Source organism: Cherax quadricarinatus, chromosome 42, assembly GCF_038502225.1.
Source record: "Cherax quadricarinatus isolate ZL_2023a chromosome 42, ASM3850222v1, whole genome shotgun sequence".
NCBI lineage: Eukaryota > Metazoa > Arthropoda > Malacostraca > Decapoda > Parastacidae > Cherax > Cherax quadricarinatus.
The window spans coordinates 10,025,595-10,047,425 of NC_091333.1; the positions used below are offsets into that span (position 1 = coordinate 10,025,595).

At 41.8% G+C, this 21,831-nt stretch overlaps 1 protein-coding gene across 4 annotated transcripts in view; it reads left to right on the plus strand.

The window, feature by feature from the left end:
- LOC128695634 (uncharacterized) overlaps positions 1 to 21,831 on the plus strand; it is a 556,361-nt gene that overhangs the window by 33,737 nt on the left and 500,793 nt on the right. For all 4 annotated transcript variants that reach the window (XM_070093276.1, XM_070093278.1, XM_070093279.1 and 1 more), the window contains exons 2-3: positions 8,730 to 13,314; positions 13,672 to 13,719. In XM_070093276.1, the coding sequence (XP_069949377.1) occupies positions 8,797 to 13,314; positions 13,672 to 13,719 (4,566 nt within the window). In that variant the 5' untranslated portion in view covers positions 8,730 to 8,796. The remainder of the gene's footprint in view (positions 1 to 8,729; positions 13,315 to 13,671; positions 13,720 to 21,831) is intronic.

Consider the following 21,831-nt stretch of genomic DNA (forward strand, 5'->3'; position numbering starts at 1 on the left):
AAGTTTGACGTAATGATGTCCTCTCCCCCCCCACCACGGCTCCTGCAGCACAATGATAATACAGCTACGTGAGGGGAGTCCACCCCCCTCCCCCGCAGTGTCGCCTCTAGAATAAATAATGATGGCCACCGCCCCAAGATCACCCTGGAACTGTGTCCTTCTAGTTGACGATATTTTGTAATTTTAATCGATATGGATACTCGCCGAGTGATTAGCTATATTTATCAAACTCTTTCCACTCAGAAAGACGTTGTCTGATTATTCATTATAATGTTAATAACGATATAATAATAATAATAATAATAATAATAATAATAATAATAATACAGGGTAAATGGCCAAAACGAGCAATCAGCCTCATGGTGTTCACAGGCCTGAAAATAGTTGCTAGTGTCCGAAACTGGAGTTAAAAGCAAATGAACCTCACATACATACCTGGTATGACAATTACATTCACTGGAAAGTCTTCTAACTAGCCTCTTCCCCTCAAGGAAGGTTCCTTGATGTTGGTGAGGGGCTCTTGATTTAGGGAATTGGATCTGTGCTCCAGTTCCCCGAATTAAGCCTGAATGCCTTGCACATCCCCCCCCCCAGGCGCTGTATAATCCTCCGGGTTTAGCGCTTCCCCCTTGATTATAATAATAATAATAATAACTAGCCTCTTGTATGTGTGCGGATAATATGTAATGAGATTAATAGTTTACAGGTCGAGAGAAGCCAGCCTGGAGGCGATGACCTTAATACTTGCATTGCTGTTGTTGTTGTTGTTGTTGTGTGTGTACTCACCTTTTCTCACCAATATGTGTTTGCAGGGGCCGTCTTGGTGCGTGTGTGTGTGCTGGGGTGGAGTCTCAGCTCCTGGCCCAGTCTCTTAACTACATACTCCCGATTTCACACAAGTTACATGCGCCATGGCTATTGTCGTATTCATTAAACTGTTTGTGGAGTCCGCGTCGACCATCTTGGTTATTCCACTCTCTGACAACCCTGAGGTTGAAATATTTCCTGGCCTTCCTGCATCTCCTTTCAGATAGACCATCCTATCAAATCTGAGTATCTTGTATCTTGTTGTCATGTCTCTCCCATCCTCTTCCATCCTCCAAGGTTGTCAGGTTCGGTTGCTCTATTAATCTGTACTTGTAGATCGGCTATCTCAGGGGAGTATAAGGTGGTAGCAGTATTTTTATTTGTCAAGAGATATGGGTATGTGTCATATGATAACCAGCTCTATAGAAATTTTTATCTCTTGACACTGTAGTTAGTCGCATGATGACCAGCTCCATTGTGCTTTTTATCTCTTCTCAGAAGCTTGTCGGTGCATCCTGTAATTTTTAAAGTATCGTTAGATGTGATGGTACTTTTTCGACCCAGTTTAAACCAAACAAACAAACAAGAATCACCAGACGGCGGCGTCTAACAAAAGTTATGGCTCTCATGTGTCAGGGACCTTACAACACACCTTTGTATTTTCTAACAATGGCAACACAAACAACAGGACTGATATTGAGACTTATTATAATCGCTGTAATCCTTGTGTTGAAGCCTTCACTGGCAGCTCTCTCTCTCTCTCTCTCTCTCTCTCTCTCTCTCTCTCTCTCTCTCTCTCTCTCTCTCTCTCTTTTACACAGTGTTTGACAAGGTTAAGGATCCCTAGCTTTAATGACAAGCTATTTACAGGTTAAGGATTCCTAACTTTATTGGCAACCTAAGAGCTGTTACCTACATCAGCTCATTTGAAAGCATTTTTATTGTTATGAGACACACAAGTAGGGAACAGGATGAAGTTGGAGCCATCTGTGGGCCAGCATTTTCATTTGATCAACTGACTATCTCGTTGACATCATTATGCTGTACGAATATGTTCCATACTCGAGTCATCCTGGGTATATAGGATCTCAGATGGAGTGATGTTCTGGAGAAGGGTACACCAGAGTGAAGTTGCTGCTTTCTGCCCGTTTTGTGGCATAAAAGCTTGTTTCACGCTGTCCTCGAAGTGGATCCAAGTGTGGTACTTTGACAATATTGGCCTTGTACATAACAGTAAGGCCACCCACATCCCTCCTATGTTGAAGGATCTGCTGAAATGACAGATCTATCCAAGATGGGTCCAGGCGAGAGATGAGACGTCTTGCTCTGTTCTCTACTCTGTCAAGCAGTCGCAGATGAGGGGGGGGGGCAGGCAAACCAAGAAAGTGGAGCATACTCAAGGTGTGAGCGTACTTGTGCCTCGTACAAAATCTTGCAACCCCTACTGTCAAGCAGATGCGAGATACGGCGAAGTGCTGTAAGCTTCCTGGCTCGCTCTCTCTCTCTCTCTCTCTCTCTCTCTCTCTCTCTCTCTCTCTCTCTCTCTCTCTCTCTCTCTCTCTCTCTCTCTCTCTCTCTCTCTCTCTCTCTCTCTCTCTCTCTCTCTCTCTCTCTCTCTCTCTCTCTCTCTCTCTCTGGTAGCACACCTGTAATAATTGATTGGTTGACTAATGAGATATTTTATTCAATTGTTTTTAATAACTGTTTTTACGCAAACAGTTTACAAATTAATATACGTTATACATCACTTCTGATTATGCATTAAACAAGGTTTAACTCTTATCAGCGTCATCTTGATTACAGTCATACAACAGTTGATTAACTTTCTCAGAATCTCTAATGCTCATCAAGAAGTCGTTTCTGTGCTAGTAATTCTTTTAACAGTGGCGAATCCGTCGTGCTCTGAAACCTGAAAGTACGTTTGTTAGGTATATACAGTCAGGTAAAGCGTCTGTCTAACGATTATCGGACGGAGGATCGAGCCTCAACCACTTACTGTGTTTAACGCTTCACGCAGGGTATAATACTATTATTTGGTAATATATGAAGGTGCGAGGGCCATTGTTGTGGTAAATAACCCATCAATAATTGTCTTTTCAATAGAAATTAGTGAGTAAACAGCACGTCCTTCCTAGAATAAGAATGACGTAGAGGGTGAGGAAAACTTGACTTCGCTTGACGAGTTCCAGGAATATTTCTGGGTATGACTCCCTAACGTATGATGAGAGATTCTGTGGGTTGAGGCGAAGTCCAGCGGATGATTGGGGATGTGGAGTTTTAATCAAGGATGCTGGGGGTTGTGGTGACGCTAATTGGGTAATCTTGGATGCTGGAAGTTGAGATGACACCCAGCAGATGACCAGGGATGCTGGAGGTTGAGAAGATGGCCAGCGGGTGATCAGTGATGCTGGAGGTTAAGGCGGCGTCCAGAGCTGACCACAAAGGGAGTGTTTATCATGTGTGTGTGAATGAGGCAGCGGAGATCCTGTATACAAACGAGTCTTTCACTGGAGCGTGTGCGAAACTGTTTTATGTTTGTCGCTGTTAGTGTGGAGGGTCAGCATGTAGTCTTAGAGACTGTATGTTATTGTGTGGACCAGTGTGTGTATATATTTGTGCAAGAGTGTACATATGTATACCCGCGTGTACATGTGACTTGGTATACGTGAGCAACATGTGTGAACTTTAGTGTACTCGCATGTACATGTGTGCAGTTTAACGTAACGTATGCTAAGGATGTGTGTACTGTTCTCTGGTGACTTACCTAGCAAACGTATCAATAATAAAAAAGAAAGAGTATCCTGACAAAATTGAAAAAAATAAGATTGTTTAAAAAAAAAAACAATAATTAAACAACTGCGCAGGACTGCGAGGCAAAAATGAATACTCGTTAACACACGAAACTCCTTACCTGATTATATTGACCTTGAAGTAAAGCTGTTATATAGGGATCTTAACTAAAAAAAAATGCAGATAGGCTGTTCTCCCTCGACTGCATTGTTTTTCGTGGTGTTTATGTAGTGAAAACTAATGTATATAAGAATTCTGACGCCACCCATCTTCGTAAAATTTGAAGAAAGTACAACCATCCCTAGCCGGCCAGGCAGGCGCCAGCGACCCCGGGGTTAAAGGTTTCTGGCAGTCAAAGAATATACATTCCAGCTATCTTACTCTGTCTTCCCTGAGTCAATATCTCATAGAATTCTACGGATTATTTGTATTGTAAGGTTAGTTTTTTCTCCTTCACTGGACCTGCTCTAGTGTTCCATGTGAATTTTTTCCAATTATTCTACTATTGTCTGTGTTGTTATTTTTCTCATCAACTTTCATGGAAGGTATATCCAACAGATTTGACTGATATCTGTGTTTCTTTTTTTTAATATTAATGCTGAATAACGCTGAATATTTCCAGCTTTTCCATCCTCTGCGGCTTTTTTGTCAATACAGTCAAGTAACTTACTTAGATAACTTCAGTTAACTTGGGGCTTCATCTCCCAATTTCAGAATCTAAGAAAAACTTCTCCTGTGGTTTAACTGTCTGTGTTACATGCAATTATCTCAGATATTTCAGTATTTCTACCTTTGTATATGAACGTGTCTGTTCTCTCCCAGTTGAAGAGGTTGGTTCCAATCGTGTATGTCACCCACACATAACAGCATTAACACTCATACCTACACCTACACTCACACCCACACCAACACCCATACCAGCACTAACACCCATAGCTCAACTCACACCAACATTTATCCCTTACCAACGATGACGTAAAACCCATGGAACGCAGAGTTTCCAGTAAGGAATATCATCTCCGACCCACACTGACGTCATGTACCGGAGTTTAAGAAGTGACACAGTACTCACTGAGTGTTGGGATTTTGGGGTAGTGGATGACACGATGTGATAGGCTGAAGCTCTAGGGGAAACTCGGAGAGATGTATTTCGTGATGCAGAGGTGGCGTTTTCAAGCAAAAACCATTCCGTAGCACTTCCTAATCATACACACTGACATTTTACTATTCCCACATTCACACTCATACCTACACCCACATTCTCACACCCACGATGACAGAAATAGTGTAGTCCAAGACATATATAGCAATAATTCCAAAACAACGGACCAACAACAAATGGACCCGGAAGATGATAAGCAAAGATAAGATGCTTCCTGTACAGTATATTCGACTTCACACTGAAGAGGGCCTTACTGAGAGGCCGAAATGTACAGAGCTATATTTCTGTCTTATTATCTTCATGTGGAATTTGTACCATAAAAATTCTATACACCAGAAGACACTGAATAACGAAGCCCTTAGTTCAGCTTCGTCATTATTGATAATTATAACGAAGTTGAACTAGGGGCTCAGGATAAAGGTGGTACAACTACTCACTCGCCGAGCTTCTGTGTACATCTAAGATATGTTGCTGATGCTGCACACGGGATCCATGAATATTCATATACTAAGTGGAGGCTATTAGTATGAGGCATGGACACCTATTACACGAGAAGAAGAAGAAGAAGAAGAAGAAGAAGAAGAAGAAGAAGAAGAAGAAGAAGCAGAAAAAAACAAGGAAAATAAGAGGGGGAGGAATTATGCAATAATTAATTCAGTTTTAAGCCTTTTTATGCATAATAAAAGGTGCTTTTGTTTTGAAACTACCTAGATGCAACTGCCAAGTTAATTTTACAGTATCTGAGGTTCAGTTTTGTTGCTTCACTTTTATCGCTCTGTTGTCTGGCTTGATCTTGAACTATTGTACTTAGTTTTGGACTTGTATGCTGTTAAAGCCTCGGCTGTGTCCCCGTGGAGACCTCTCCACGCTGAAACTACATCCCGCTGCAACTACCTCACGCTGCAACTACCCTCACACTGCAACGCTCTGCAAGAATTTCTTAGTGGTAGGATACCATCTGTGTCTCTTATTCTCACTTTATTCAATAGTCGAGTTTGCTAAACCTTGTATATTCATGACTCACGAAATCGTAATGACACGACTGCAAACAAACCACACCACGGGTATGGTTTGTTTTAACCCCACACGTGGTATGGTTTGGTTTTTTCTTGTCTGTTCTTCAGAGTATTTTGCATGTAAACCAGGGAACGGGTGGGAATTGAACACATGGCATCTCCATTAACTACTATATGCTGGAGTAGAGTTTCAGAAGTCACATCTTCGACCATTCATGCAATTGGCCTGGGTCATCTTGCAACTTTTGGTATTCGGTAATCAACTTGCCTTCTCATCTGTTTTGCGTCATCTACGAGCGCTAATACCTACGATTATGACTGCCACGTTTAAATCATTTGCATGCACCAAAAATAGTATCAGTCCCAGAATGGCTCATTGTACTCACCTATTTGTGGTTGCAGGGGTCGAGTCCTAGCTCCTGGCCCCGCCTCTTCACCGGTTGCTACTGGGTCCTCTCTCTCTCTCCGCTCCATGAGCTTTATCATACCTCGTCTTAAAGCTATGTATGGTTCCTGCCTCCACTACATCGCTTTCAAGGCTATTCCACTGCCTGACAACTCTATGACTGAAGAAATAGTTCCTAATATCTCTCTGACTCATCTGTGTCTTCAACTTCCAATTGTGACCTCTTGTTTCTGTGTCCCCTCCCTGGAACATCCTGTCTTTGTCCACCTTGTCTATTCCGCGCAGAATTTTATATGTCGTTATCATGTCTCCCCTGACCCTCCGGTCCTCTAGTGTCGTCAGGCCGATTTCCCTTAACCTTTCTTCATAAGACATTCACCTTAGCTCTGGAACTAACCTTGTCGCAAACCTTTGCACTTTCTCTAGTTTCTTGACGTGCTTTATCAAGTGCGGGTTCCAAACAGGTGCTGCATACTCCAGTATGGGCCTGACGTACACGATGTACAGTGTCTTGAACGATTCCTTATTAAGGTATCGGAACGCTGTTCTCAGGTTTGCCAGGCTCCCATATGCTGCAGCAGTTACCTGGTTGATGTGTGCTTCCGGAGACATGCTCGATGTTATACTCACTCCAAGATCTTTCTCCTTGAGCGAGGTTTGCAGTCTTTGGCCACCTAGCCTATACTCTGTCTGCGATTTTCTTTGCCCTTCCCCTATCTTCATGACTTTGCATTTGGCGGGATTAAATTCGAGAAGCCAATTGCTGGACCAGGTGTCCAGTCTGTCCAGGTCTCTTTGAAGTCCTGCCTGATCCTCATCTGATTTAATTCTCCTCATTAACTTCACATCATCTGCAAACAGGGACACTTCTGAGTCTAACCCTCCCATATTGTCGTTCACATATACCAAAAATAGCACTGGTCCTAGGACCGACCCCTGTGGGACCCCGCTCGTCACAGGTGCCCACTGTGATACCTCATCACGTACCATGACTCGTTGTTGCCTCCCTGTCAGGTATTCTCTGATCCATTGCAGTGTCCTTCTTGTTATATCTGCACTAATCTCTTGTGAGGAACTGTGTCAATGGCCTTCTTGCAGTCCAAGAAGATGCAATCAACCCACCCCTCTCTCTCGTGTCTTACTTCTGTTACTTTATCATAAAACTCCAGAAGGTTTGTGACACAGGATTTGCCTTCCATGAATCCATGCTGGTTGGCGTTCATACTCTTGTTCCGTTCCAGATACTCCACCACTCTCCTCCTGATAATCTCCATAACTTTGCATACTATACACGTCAGTAGCACAGGTCTATAATTTAGTGCCTCTTTTCTGTCTCCTTTTTTAAAAATGGGAACTACATTTGCCGTCTTTCATACCTCAGGTAGTTGCCCAGTTTCTAGGGATGTGTTGAAGATTGTGGTAAGTGGCACACACAGCGTATCCACTCCCTCTCTAAGGACCCACGGGGAGATGTTGTCCGGTCCCATTGCCTCTGAGGTATCGTTGTCCCTTAGCAGCTTCTTCACCTCCTCCTCATTTGTATGTATGTCATCCAACACTTGTTGGTATATTCCTTGCTGGTGTCCCCCTCTGTTCTGTCCCCCCAGAGGCCTTCCTGTCTCCACTGTAAATACTTCCTTAAATCTCATATTGAGCTCCTCACATACTTCTTGATCGTTTCTTGTCAGTTCCCCACCTTCTTTCCTCAGCCTTATCACCTGGTCTTTGACTATTGTCTTCCTCCTAATGTGGCTATACAGCAGTTTCGGGTCAGACTTGACTATCGATGCTATGTCGTTTTCGTACTGTCGCTGGGCCTCCCTCCTTATCTGTGCATATTCGTTTCTGGATCTTCTACTAATCTCCTTATTTTCCTGGGTCCTTTGCCTCCTATACCTTTTCCATTCTCTGGTGCACTTAGTTTTTGCTTCCTTACACCTTCGGGTAAACCAAGGACTCGCTTTTGTTTTCCTATTATTTCTATTTCCCTTGGGAACAAACCTTTCCTCTAGCTCCTTGCACTGTGTGTGTGTGTGTGCGTGTGTGTGTGTGTGTGTGTGTGTGTGTGTGTGTGTGTGTGTGTGTGGGCCTATTTCTTTGTGATTACTGAAAAGTTATGTTCGTGATGTCACATTTTTTTTAAATATATCACTGTTCTTGTTAAACTTTTCTAGTGGTACCGCCTCAGTTGAGTAAAAAAAAGCCTGAAATCCTTATTCAACTTTGTTCCAGTTTAGGAGTTGATATATCAACTTATGAAAGTTAAGACACATGTGCAACATCTGGTAACCTTTATTGTAGACGTTTCGCCATCCAGTGGCTTTATCAATTCAAATTCTAGGACATAACTAGAAGACAGTAGAACTATATACGAAAGTTGAGGTAATCAGTTTTGTCCTAGAATCTGTATTGATAAAGCCACTGGATGGCGAAACGTCTGCAATAAAGATACCCAGATGCTGTACATGTGTCTTAACTTTCATCTTGTCGGTATTGTACACCTTCTTGTTAAACATATCAACTTATGTAAGTTTTCTGTGTGTTTCAGAGGCGAACTGGAGGATTGTAAACCTGAAAGAAGGATAACTAAACTCGATGGAAAGGGAGAAGTGACGATGATGGAGGTGGGTGTCTGGGAGGACCTGACGATGAGAGGTAAAGAGAACATCAGCAGCCGTAAGAACAATGCGCACTTTAAGAAGTATACATCAGTGAAGGAATGTCACAAGAGAACAGAAGAGTTGCGAGAGATCAATCTCATGTTATTCAGTGAAAACGATTTGCCAGTTCAAAAGAGGGAAACGTTGATTGAAGGAAGCGTGCACAGTAAGACGGGATTAAAAGATACGCCGCACATGCAGATACTCTTTGAGAAAGGATGTCGATTCGAAGGAAAAGTTGCTGAATTTGAACATAGTCTTGACGAAGTCCTTGAAGACCTTGTGGTAGGTACGTCAGCAGGGATTGGCATGGAAGAGCGATGTCCTGCCGCTGGTCTGAGCTACTGCCAGAGGTGTGAGAGAGGACCCAAGTGCTGTGTTGGCCTAGAAAATCAAAACTTGAGTGATAAGCAGAGGGGATCGAAGTCCCTCGGCTCTACAGCTGCTGCCTGCGAGGATAATGGGATTGATACATTCTGCCATCTGGAGGACAGTGATGGCATTGTCTCCCTCCACCGTTGGAAGAGCAATGATGACCTCCGATGCCGAAAGGAGAGGAATGTCAGTGACATCCTCCACCGCCGGGAGAACAGTGACGACACGAGTGCTGTTAGTTATTATTTAGACCAGAAGAGCTGCCAGGAGAACACAGCGGTCCACTATGACTTCTTCGTAGATGACGATGAAGACGCTGGTGAATACCGTGATTTAAGGTACTGCGATGAAAATGGTGATACTGATAACTGTGAGCGTGAAGATGGAGACAGCGATGACTATGAGGGCGAAGATAGTGAGAATTTTGGTGAAAACCTTCAGAAAGAATATGGTTTTGATGATGAGGAAGAATATAGCGTAGATGATGATGATGATGATGACAGCGAGGAGGTGGCAGAGATTTGCAACAAGGCTGTGGTCGCAACACCACTACGACGGATTCATAGAGACAGTTTCTCTCGTTATCAGGAACCGCTGGAGGTCATCCTCGAAATCTTAGGAGAAGAAGGTGATACCGAGGACACGGTCATCCTCGACGGCACGGAACACACGCATACTGACACAGAGAAAAACACAGAGGATGATCTAATAACGTTTTCTAGCAGTGGAGAGTACAGTCCCGATAGCTTAGAGGAATACTGTTCACGGAAGAACAAGTGCAGCGTAGAACTGTCTAGTCAAGCTTCCACCTACGAGAATTATCTTTTAAGGCAGGATTTAACGCATGATTCAGTGATGCAGCAACAGGATTACACCGAGAGTAAAAGCAACCGAATTTCTTCCTGTGGGGCAACAACAGTCGCTGGTGTTGAGAACCTGAGAACAGACATTGTCCAGCAGCCTCCAGTAACCAGCCAGAGGACCGATCCCTCCTCGGCACGTACAAATGAACCCGGACTGTCAGGTTTCAGAAGCAAGGCGGAGGAGTCAGACAGAGACAAGTTGAAGAGCCTCACCTCCGAGATTGAGGCCTACCTGAAAGAGACAAAGATGCTGTTGGAGAGTGCCACGAGTTACACATCTAGAGCGGCACTCAGAACCACCAAGACCCCAGCAGAGAAGCCCATCGACGAACCAAACAAGAAAATGTCCCGACAAAAGTCCAAAGATGAAGTGGACAATAATGCTTCAAATGAAAATATAATTTCGACGAAAGTTTTGGATTCCCAACTGAGAGAGTTGCAGAGCGTCACTAGTCAGTCCTACATCAAGTCTCAAGCTAGTCAACCACCAGGTACCACGCTGCCACACAGTAACGTGAGAGACTTTGAAATTTCGTCTGGGGCATCTAGACCAAAGGAAATTAATAATGCGACAAACGCACACGATGGGCGTCCTTCCTTGAATGCAATAGTTCCCAAACAGAAGATTATAGCAGATGGAAAGATGACACCACTTGTACCGCGAAAACTATCGCTCAAAGAAATGAAAGTCGTAATAGTTTCACCCGAGACAAGATCAGTTAAAAATATGGCAGCTTTCCCGACGTCTTTTCATCCTAATTTAGAACACAGTAACAAACCTGTGCCCTATTTCCACACCGAGGTGAAATCTGAAGAACAGGTGAAAAGCCTTGAATCTGTGAAGAACACTCACAGTGTATGTTTGTCAGATGTAAAGGACACCAGAAGAGACTCAATTACTCCTGAAGAGAAGACACAAAACTCTAAACAGCATGAAAATGACAAAAGTGACTCTGGAGCAAGGAAGACCAGCGAATATTTACCAGCTTTGGAAGCCCCTGCTAAATCCACGGAAGCCATAAACTGTGAGGATCATCCCAAGAAAATTAAGCAAGGCAAGGAGACAAGCATCGTCTGCGGAGTTAGTCAGAACAACAGCTGTAAATTCAATAGTTTAGCGAACTTCAGAAAGGACTGGTGCGCTGTCTTCAAGGAATTGGAAGACAGTTTTGATGCCGTTATAAAGAACGATAACACAGGTGTTATACTCGATAATCACTCAGGCGATATAGGAAAGAGTCACTTGGGTGTTATCAAGAGCGCTCTTCCTGGGGTTATCAAAACCGATAAGAAAGTTTTTACCAAAGACGATATCCCTGAAGTTATCAAGAACATCAACGAAAGAATTATCCGGGTCGATCATCAAGTCATTACCAAGGTCGATTATGCAAGTATTATCAAGAAGGAAAACTCAGTCATTAAGAAGGATGGCCAATCTAGACCTCTCAGAGATGAGCACTCAGGTGTTAAAAATACCTGTGACCAAAGTATTGTCATGAACAATCACCCAGGTGTTACAAAAGATCACCCTGATGTTGTCAAGAGCAGTGTCACAGGAGTCAGCAAGAGTATACAGTTATGCTCTGCATCCAATTTGGACAACGAACTGAAGGAAAGTTATCGGAGTGTTCAGTCTATTGGCGAAGCAACTACGGAGATTAAGTCTCGGGGCGTTCAATCCGATATTAAAAATTCTGAAACAGAGGTCACGAATAGGAGTGTACAGTCCATTGATAAAACAACTTTTGGAACCAGTTCGCCGGGTGATCAAGCTAGCGCTAAAAAATCTGAAATAGTCACAAACTCCTCTACATCTGAGGCTTCAGACATCGTTGAAAATCCTTTACGACAAAGGCCCCTCAGTAGATGCGAGTCTCCTCCTCCGACGGTGAACTGCCTGGACAACCTTGAAAAACTTTATATCCGTCTGAGCCTAGAGCAAAATCAGTTTTCTTCGCTATTTGAATCCGAGGGACAGTCGCTAACAGGAAAAGAGCAAAATGTATCTAGCTCTCAGAAAGATGATGGAAAAGTAATACGTGAAGAGGACAAATCAAAGTTTGTAAAGTCTATTTTGCATGATCCTGACGAACGGAATGAGGTGAATAATGAAAACAAAACACATCTAATGATGGGTATTCAACACCTGCAGAAGAACGTTGCTAAGACTGATAAACAAAAAGACCTGACGCCGACTGCAATAGATTGCAAGCAACAAGACCTCCCTCTACTTGAGTTAGCCTGTGCAAAGGAATCAATGAGAGAAAACGTCCATTGCTCAAACACTAAAGAAAACGTAAGGAGTAACTTCGTAAATCGAGATGTGTCACATGAATCATCGAAGGCAAAATATATTGGGGAAAAAATTGACGAAATATTTAGTAGCGTTGAAAGTGACGCTTCTGTAGGCATATTCTCTAATGTAACTGGAATACTAAGGCCAACTAAAGCTAAATCACATAATTTAACTACCGAAGCACAGGAGATCGATGAGAAAAAAGATATTTCACTCTTAGAAAAGAAAGACATTCAGGCAGAACTGAGCAGCATTCTAGGTGGCTTAGATGAGATGTATGAGAAACACTTGAAAAAACACCCAGATATAAAGGCGCATGAGACAAAAAATGTAAAGTCCTGTAAATTTTCCTTTGTCGACTGTAACAGAGCAAGGAAACTAGCGAAGCAGGAAAATGACGTCCATGACAAAACGTCACCGCCTCGACTAATAGGGGAGAGAAAAAATATCAAAGGTACCAGTGAAAACGCGGCCTTCCAGGATATTATCAACATCTCTGAAGACCTGAAGCATCTCTGCCTGTTCCACGTCAACAGACCTACATCAAGGAGATCGTCTGGACGCCTGACAGACACCACTACAGACAACGGAGTACCCGAAGACGACTTACCACAGTTCTACGACAGCCTCCGTTCACCTCCTGAAGCAACCATTAAGAAATCAGTAAGCGACAAAACCAGCAATATACTGGTGGACAGGACCTCAGGAAGACCCATCTCGGGAATCCTGCAAGGACAGGAAATGCAAAGAGGAAACTTGAGTTTTCGTGAAAGCACAAGCTCCAGCAGAGGAGAGGAGCTACCTGAAGAAGCTGAACAACCTGTAGCGCACTTCCTGACTCAGCTTCGTCAGGAGAATCTGAGGTGTTACGAAGTGACACTCATGTGTCTAGTGAAACTTGTCGCCATGACCCAGGTGGACTTGGGAAGTAACCTGAAGGTCAGTGTTTGTCTCTGTTTTTTTTTTTTTTTTTTTTTTGCAGCTTAATCTTTTTATTACATATTGTCAGTATCTCCAGTGTGTTACATGCAAACGATACTTTTTCAAAGAGTAAATATTTATTGCTTTTATTTGTGAATACATGCAAAATGTTTAGTAAATAAGGTTTATATACGTCATGACTATGTTATAATCAGACAGTAGTTTTTATTTACAATCTCTCTCTCTCTCTCTCTCACTCTCTCTTGCAACCCACAACGCACAGAATAACACAATTCACCTTTCTTCTTATACAGCCAGTCACCTCTGTCTGTTTACATACATGGCACCGTTCACCAGACTTTGTATCTCTTTCAGGGGTCACTACACAACAGCGCAGAAACTCTCACTCCCTCCGACTCAAAGGTAAGTTTTAACTTATACCTTCTATTTAGAGATTTTCAGGTATTTTCCACTATTTTTCTATGGAGGGAAAAACAAATCTTCACATGACCTGAAATTCCTTTTATTATGAATTTCTGGCTCTTACTGGTAGAATTTTTTTTTCATTTGCGCTCTCTGGTCATCTTCCCGATGCGCTCGAATACATCGTGTAAATTTATCTCTTCGGAATATCTTAGTATTTTGTATGTTGTGACTATTTTCATCCCTCCCCCCCCCCAAGCCCTTATCCATCGTTCTTCAAATCTCGTAAGTTTCAGTTATTTCAACCAATTTTCATATATTATTTTCTTGATCTCGGTGGAAGATCTTTGTGCTTTCTCAAGCTCGGGAGAAACCTTTCGCCACTAGTGTCTGGACCAACAGGAAGACGCGTGACCAACAGGAGAATAAGTGACCAACAGGAAGACACAGCACCAACAGGAAGTCACGTGACTAACAGGAAGACACGTGACCAACAGGAAGACACATACGAGGCAGTTACCAAGGTTTGCTCGCCATCAAATTGACGATAATAATAAATAATAATAATAATAATAATAATAATAATATTATTATTATTATTATTATTATTATTATTATTATTATTATTAAATAATAGCAGAAAAATAACAATAACTATAATAACATTGGTCGTTGAGGAAGATACAACAGTTGATTCCATCTCTCACGACACATTTATTTTATCATGCTCCATATTTTGGACTCCCAAAGAAAAAAATAAAGAGAAGGGTAAAAAATAAAAATATGTATATAACGCCTTACATAATTTTATTCAAGGAAGGAGCAGATGGGGTCCTGTATTCTGGACAATGACCTCCTCTCTTAGTGACGTGAATAATGTTCCGCTACAGACATGAGCTGGAAGGGGTGTTGCTAGCTTATTTACCAAGGGGTGAAGACCCCTGAGACACGCGTCTTTGTCAGAGGATTGGTCCATTCAGTGGTGAGGGATCTATGGTTGTGTGTCTATGGACTGATGGTCATAATAAGGTGATTCAAGGGAACCCTGACTTCTGGCTTATAGTGGTTCTTCTTGTTGGGGAATTATAGGGCCAATGACAGCTTACGCTATATCGAGCCCTATTACCGTGCAGGACATAATGAGTTTTAATTTAGGCTTTGATTACATAGCACACATTTTTTTATAGTGGCCTTGGCGGCACATAGATGTTATGGGAACATAAAATGTTCAACATGGACATTGAATCAAGCTTACTCGATAAGGCCGAACAATGTGACTTGAATCCACTGGATTTAAGTGAACTAGAGATATTATCCTTAATTTTCACAAGTCCAGCAAGAACCTCCACTATCACGTAAATAAATGTTACAGTGCAGTAAATAATTGGATAGAGATGAATTAGCGAGAACCTTTATTATGACAAGGTTTCGCTTTCTTTGATCGAAATGTCGTTATATTAGGGCTCACGCTGTTGATCAAGCTCTAATGAGAATTTAAATTAGTGTTCGCGTTTTTAATGTAATGAAAACCAATGTTGATTACGAGCTAATGGGGCATAACATAAATGTGATGCTAAAAGTAATTACATGTATCAGTGTGGAGACAGAAAAACGTAACGTCATATTCTGGAATCCACGTAAATGTTTACTCTTTTATTATTATTATTATTATTATTATTATTATTATTATTATTATTATTATTATTATTATTATTATCGTTGTTGATGTTGTTACTATTATTTTTATTATAATATATATATATATATATATATATATATATATATATATATATATATATATATATATATATATATATATATATATATATATATTATTATTATTATTATTATTATCACACTGGCCGATTCCCACCAAGGCAGGGTGGCCCGAAAAAGAAAAACTTTCACCATCATTCACTCCATCACTGTCTTGCCAGAAGGGTGCTTTACACTACAGTTTTTAAACTGCAACATTAACACCCCTGCTTCAGAGTGCAGGCATTGTACTTCCCATCTCCAGGACTCAAGTCCGGCCTGCCGGTTTCCCTGAACCCCTTCATAAATGTTACTTTGCTCACACTCCAACAGCACGTCAAGTATTAAAAACCATTCGTCTCCATTCACTCCTATCAAACACGCTCACGCACGCCTGCTGGAAGTCCAAGCCCCTCGCACACAAAACCTCCTTTACCCCCTCCCTCCAACCTTTCCTAGGCCGACCCCTACCCCGCCTTCCTTCCACTACAGACTGATACACTCTTGAAGTCATTCTGTTTCGCTCCATTCTCTCTACATGTTCGAACCACCTCAACAACCCTTCCTCAGCCCTCTGGACAACAGTTTTGGTAATCCCGCACCTCCTCCTAACTTCCAAACTACGAATTCTCTGCATTATATTCACACCACACATTGCCCTCAGACATGACATCTCCACTGCCTCCAGCCTTCTCCTCGCTGCAACATTCATCACCCATGCTTCACACCCATATAAGAGTGTTGGTAAAACTATACTCTCATACATTCCCCTCTTTGCCTCCAAGGACAAAGTTCTTTATCTCCACAGACTCCTAAGTGCACCACTCACCCTTTTCCCCTCATCAATTCTATGATTCACCTCATCCTTCATAGACCCATCCGCTGACACGTCCACTCCCAAATATCTGAATACATTCACCTCCTCCATACTCTCTCCCTCCAATCTGATATCAAATCTTTCATCACCTAATATTTTTGTTATCCTCATAACCTTACTCTTTCCTGTATTCACTTTTAATTTTCTTCTTTTGCACACCCTACCAAATTCATCCACCAATCTCTGCAACTTCTCTTCAGAATCTCCCAAGAGCACAGTGTCATCAGCAAAGAGCAACTGTGACAACTCCCACTTTATGTGTGATTCTTTATCTTTTAACTCCACGCCTCTTGTCAAGACCCTCGCATTTACTTCTCTTACAACCCCATCTATAAATATATTAAACAACTACGGTGACATCACACATCCTTGTCTAAGGCCTACTTTTACTGGGAAATAATTTCCCTCTTTCCTATGTACTCTAACTTGAGCCTCACTATCCTCGTAAAAACTCTTCACTGCTTTCAGTAACCTACCTCCTACACCATACACCTGCAACATCTGCCACATTGCCCCCCTATCCACCCTGTCATACGCCTTTTCCAAATCCATAAATGCCACAAAGACCTCTTTAGCCTTATCTAAATACTGTTCACTTGTATGTTTCACTGTAAACACCTGGTCCACACACCCCCTACCTTTCCTAAAGCCTCCTTGTTCATCTGCTATCCTATTCTCAGTCTTACTCTTAATTCTTTCAATAATAACTCTACCATACACTTTACCAGGTATACTCAACAGACTTATCCCCCTATAATTTTTGCATTCTCTTTTGTCCCCTTTGCCTTTATACAAAGGAACTATGCATGCTCTCTGCCAATCCCTAGGTACCTTACCCTCTTCCATACATTTATTAAATAATTGCACCAACCACTCCAAAACTATATCCCCACCTGCTTTTAACATTTCTATCTTTATCCCATCAATCCCGGCTGCCTTACCCCCTTTCATTTTACCTACTGCCTCACGAATATATATATATATATATATATATATATATATATATATATATATATATATATATATATATATATATATATATATATATATATATATATATATATATTCACAAGAAAACGCTAAATCCAAATTGCTTATATAACGCTAGACGGCCGAAAAAAAAATAGGTCTGTACAAGGGAAAGTGAAATCAGAGAAGAGTCAAAACTGGTGCAGTAAGTAAGAGTCACCTAAGAAATCATAGAAAGAATGAACAGTAAAGGTGAGAGTGTCTGGGAGGAGAGAAAGAGAAAGTCAAACTTCCGTGTATTATTATTATTGTTATTGCTTACAAATATTAAAGCAGATTTGGAAGTCAGTCCCTAAATCCTCCATACATCTCATCACTACTGCAACTTTCTAAGTCAACAGAAAGTTAAGACATAGTTCCTGGACCCATTCGTGCATGTGACATACGTGTGGTCGATTTCGCGGACTCTCCTGAAACCTTGCCAGCCCGACCAGAGGTAAGGCTTCCCGGGTGACTACCTGGTCAGGAAGGTTGCTACTGAGCGGCCCGCAGGTCCACATACCCATCACAATCTCTCATGAGCCTCTAGCAGATTGTCATTCACTTTCCTCTGTAATCTTCAAACGCCAGCGCAAATGATGGGTATAGAATGACTACCTCCCTCGGGATGGGTACGAGGTGACTACAATCCACAGAATAGGTATGACATGACTGCTTCCCTCAGGATGGGTATGAGATGACATATCAGATCCCATATTGATCAAGATATCAGTACACTGCGGCTTTGCCAACTTCCGTCAGTTTAAAACAAAAGCGCAGAGGTTTTCAAGCGATAATAAGCAAATGTAACACTCAAAACACAGCAGAGGAAGGCACAATGTATTTAAGTATTATATCCTGCACAGAGTATCAGCAAGTTATGATCATTTCGTGTTTTTAAAGCACCATTTGCGCTCTTGGTATACACAGTAAGAGTCGTTTACCGGACAAGTCGATATTTATATGCATGGGGAAGCGATAAATCTATTGGGGACCACACACTGGAGGTCACTCACTGGGGATCACACATTGGGGTCACACACTGGGGGTCACGCACTGGGGGTCACACACTGGGGGTCACACACTGGGGGTCACTCACTGGGGGTCTTCCTGGTACACGGGAGGAAGCCTGTCATATATACACCATCCGTCAGGGATATTTTAATCACTTATAAAGGGATTATATTATTATCCCTGACTGGTGTATATCATCCCTTGACATATACACACACCCAGCGTATATATACTGAAATATGTTCACTTCTTAGTGTATATACTTTGAAATATGTGCACCTCTTAGTGCATATACTTTGAAATATGTGCACCTCTTAGTGCATATACTTTGAAATATGTGCACCTCTTAGTGTATACTGGGATATATACCGTACACCTCTTAAAGAGCTGTACATATGCTAAGCGTATGATATATATATATATATATATATATATATATATATATATATATATATATATATATATATATATATATATATATATATATATATATATATATACATACATCGAAAGACTTGCTTTGCTGGTTGATTAGTTAGATTACACTAGGGTCATTAAAGGTGCACGGTAATCGTTTTCACCTCCTGAGATGGATAATTTAATCCCTAAAATAGGGATTAAAGTTAACTCTCAGCACACAGGATGTTTACACCCCTCAGGGTATATATCCTGTGTACCTCAGTATATGTATACCCTGCCGACAAGCTTCGTCTCCCCACCGCTTATAACACTGGTTCTTAAAGTTGCCAGGCGTTGCCACTTTCCTAACAAGATCTTTAATAATAATACTCAGAGAGGCTCCTATGATTACACTGGATTTAACAAATCGTTTTCACAGAAAATTCAATATTAACTGTGGGCAGAGTAGAAAAGATAAGCAGTTTTTGTAGGATATTATTCTGTAGGACAGTTTGCTGAGGTGGTGAGAGGTTGACTGAGAGTGGTAGAGTATTACCAGTCAGTGTGGCGAGAGAACTCGTCCTTTCAACATGTGTGTTGTGGATGTCTTGGCTGGTCTCACTGGCCGCTGTGAGTGAGGTCGGATCCAGTGTGGGGTCGATAACTTGGAAATAATCCTAAGTAGACAGTACTTAAGTTGAGCGAAGTCGAGAGTTACCCACAACAACTTGCGTGGTTTTGTGATTTGACGGGGAAAGTATTAACACGAGTTTTAGATGAGAGAAGCAGTTTACTCTAATGTTAGGTGTTCAGTGTAGAAGTTGAGTTGTGGTTATTGACGGGGTGAAGCCAAACGCCATGGATATTTACGGCGGCTCGGGTACTGGCATTGATGTCGGGGACCTAGTGGATGGGACCTTATGTATCCGCGTGGGGTCCCCTTGTCCCTCCACCGACACCGACACCACCCTCGGCACCCAGCACACAGACGTCACCCTCGACATGGGAGCACTCGAGTACAGCTCCTTAGATGGAGACGTGATCGACTCCGAGGGTGAGGTAAGATACTGACGATGTTCTCATCAACTCTAAGATAAGCCCATAAAGGCCATGCCTTAATACTAAGGGCTCTCGACTTAAAGGAATATCAGTTATCCTTCCCTAGGAGAAAAATCTGATTATCTCTCATTCCCCAAGAGTTGTAGGGCAATTAGGTGAGCAAGTTTATTTAGGTACAAGTACACATAAATACACATTATCAAACATAGTCGCATGTGTGGAAATTACCAAGGATAACCCAAAAAAGTCAGACGAGGCTTATTTCCATTGGGGCCCTTCAAAAGGATGATGCCAACGCATTTGGTGTTCCCAGGTGGTCACCCATCCAAATAATAATCATACCCAACTTTGCTTAACTTCGCTGGACGGAGAAGCGTTACATTAAACGTGGTATGGGAACCTACGCCCTGTTTGGGTGAGTAGTTTTACAAGGATCCCAATGGAAATGAGTCAGTTTGACTTTTTAGGGTTATCCTAGGTAATTTACACTACGTATGATAATTGTACTCGTGTGTACCTGTACCTAAATAACTTACTTGTGATAAGCAACTGGGTAAATAAAATGGTTTCTGGTTGAGTTTACAAAAAAAAAAATTGAGTTTCTCACATATATACTCCTTGGCATTTTCTGGGTAAGATCCATACATACTTATAAGCCATACATACTCCTGAGTATAATCTTGGGTAACCCTTACCTATGTATAATTATGAGCTAACCTATATGTATTGACCCAGAATTATTTATTCATCTTATATGAAACCAGTGGATGATCAATTATATTCTAAGGGTTTAGGTGTCGCTAACAGCGACAGCCTGTTTGAACAGTCGGATAGTAAAGTCTGGGCTCAGGCAGAGTTTCGGGAGTAAAAGAACTCTCAAAACTAGTCACAGGTATGTCAGTCTCGATGCTCTGGGAAGAATATTATACTATAGTATTCATTTCTATTTTACGGCAGTTGGGAGGGTGCCTGAAGGCTTGTTTCATGATACTGGATGTCTTCGCCACCTCAACTCTTGTGGTAGATTTCAACAGTACAGTAGAGTGCAATCTGTGGTTGGCTAGAAGGGAGATCTCACCCGGTGTCTAATGAGGGTGGCCAACTGGATATATACAGTCTGAGGTGAATATCTCTGTGTATATACACTAAAAGTTTCTTTTAAACTCTTTTTTTTAAGATGAAAGTATGCTTGAGCGTTGGTGAACAGGTTATATGTAGCCTTAATGACCCTCGTGTAGAGGCGTTAAACCCCTTTAGCCAGCAGTCATGAGGATGACTAGCACGGTAGATCACTCCTGGCGTCTCCTGAGGGTGGTTTGTTATTGGAAACCTCTCCCTGTCTCTCCTGAGTATAGCTAGCATTCGCAGACCTTTCCAGACGGTCTCTCCTGAGGGCGGGGTGACTCGGCTCACTGCCATAATAAATATGGACACTGCACCAGACACACAACCTTGTGTTTCCTCAACATCCCGGTAATGTATGCGAGTAATGAATGCTCACAGATAAAAGTGGATTATTTTGTAACATGTACCTTGCCACTATTACCTGCAGTGTGTGTGTGTGTGTGTGTGTGTGTGTGTGTGTGTGTGTGTGTGTGTGTGTGTGTGTGTGTGTGTGTGTGTATGCATGTAGAGAGAGAGAGAGAGAGAGAGGAAGAGAGAGAGAGGAAGAGAGGGAGGGAGATAATATTGTACTTTAGGGCTCAACTTTTCTAAAACTGCAACTGCAAGGTGAACGAGTGTTCTTGGGAAATTTCATTTTTTCGTTTGTATTTCTGATAAAGACTTGGAAGGTGTGAAGAAGGTTCTGAGAAGTGAGTGCTTAAGCAAGCATGTGCAAACTAACTTTCTTTCCTTAAGTAAAACTTTTTTTTTATTACTGCTTGTCTTTTCTCTTCATCGTCCGTTTTTTCTTCCAATTGGTTTTACATTTTCACTTTACTGCTTATATTTCCTCTTATTGTATTTTCTGTTGTTTCCGACTCTCATCTTGCGAAGCT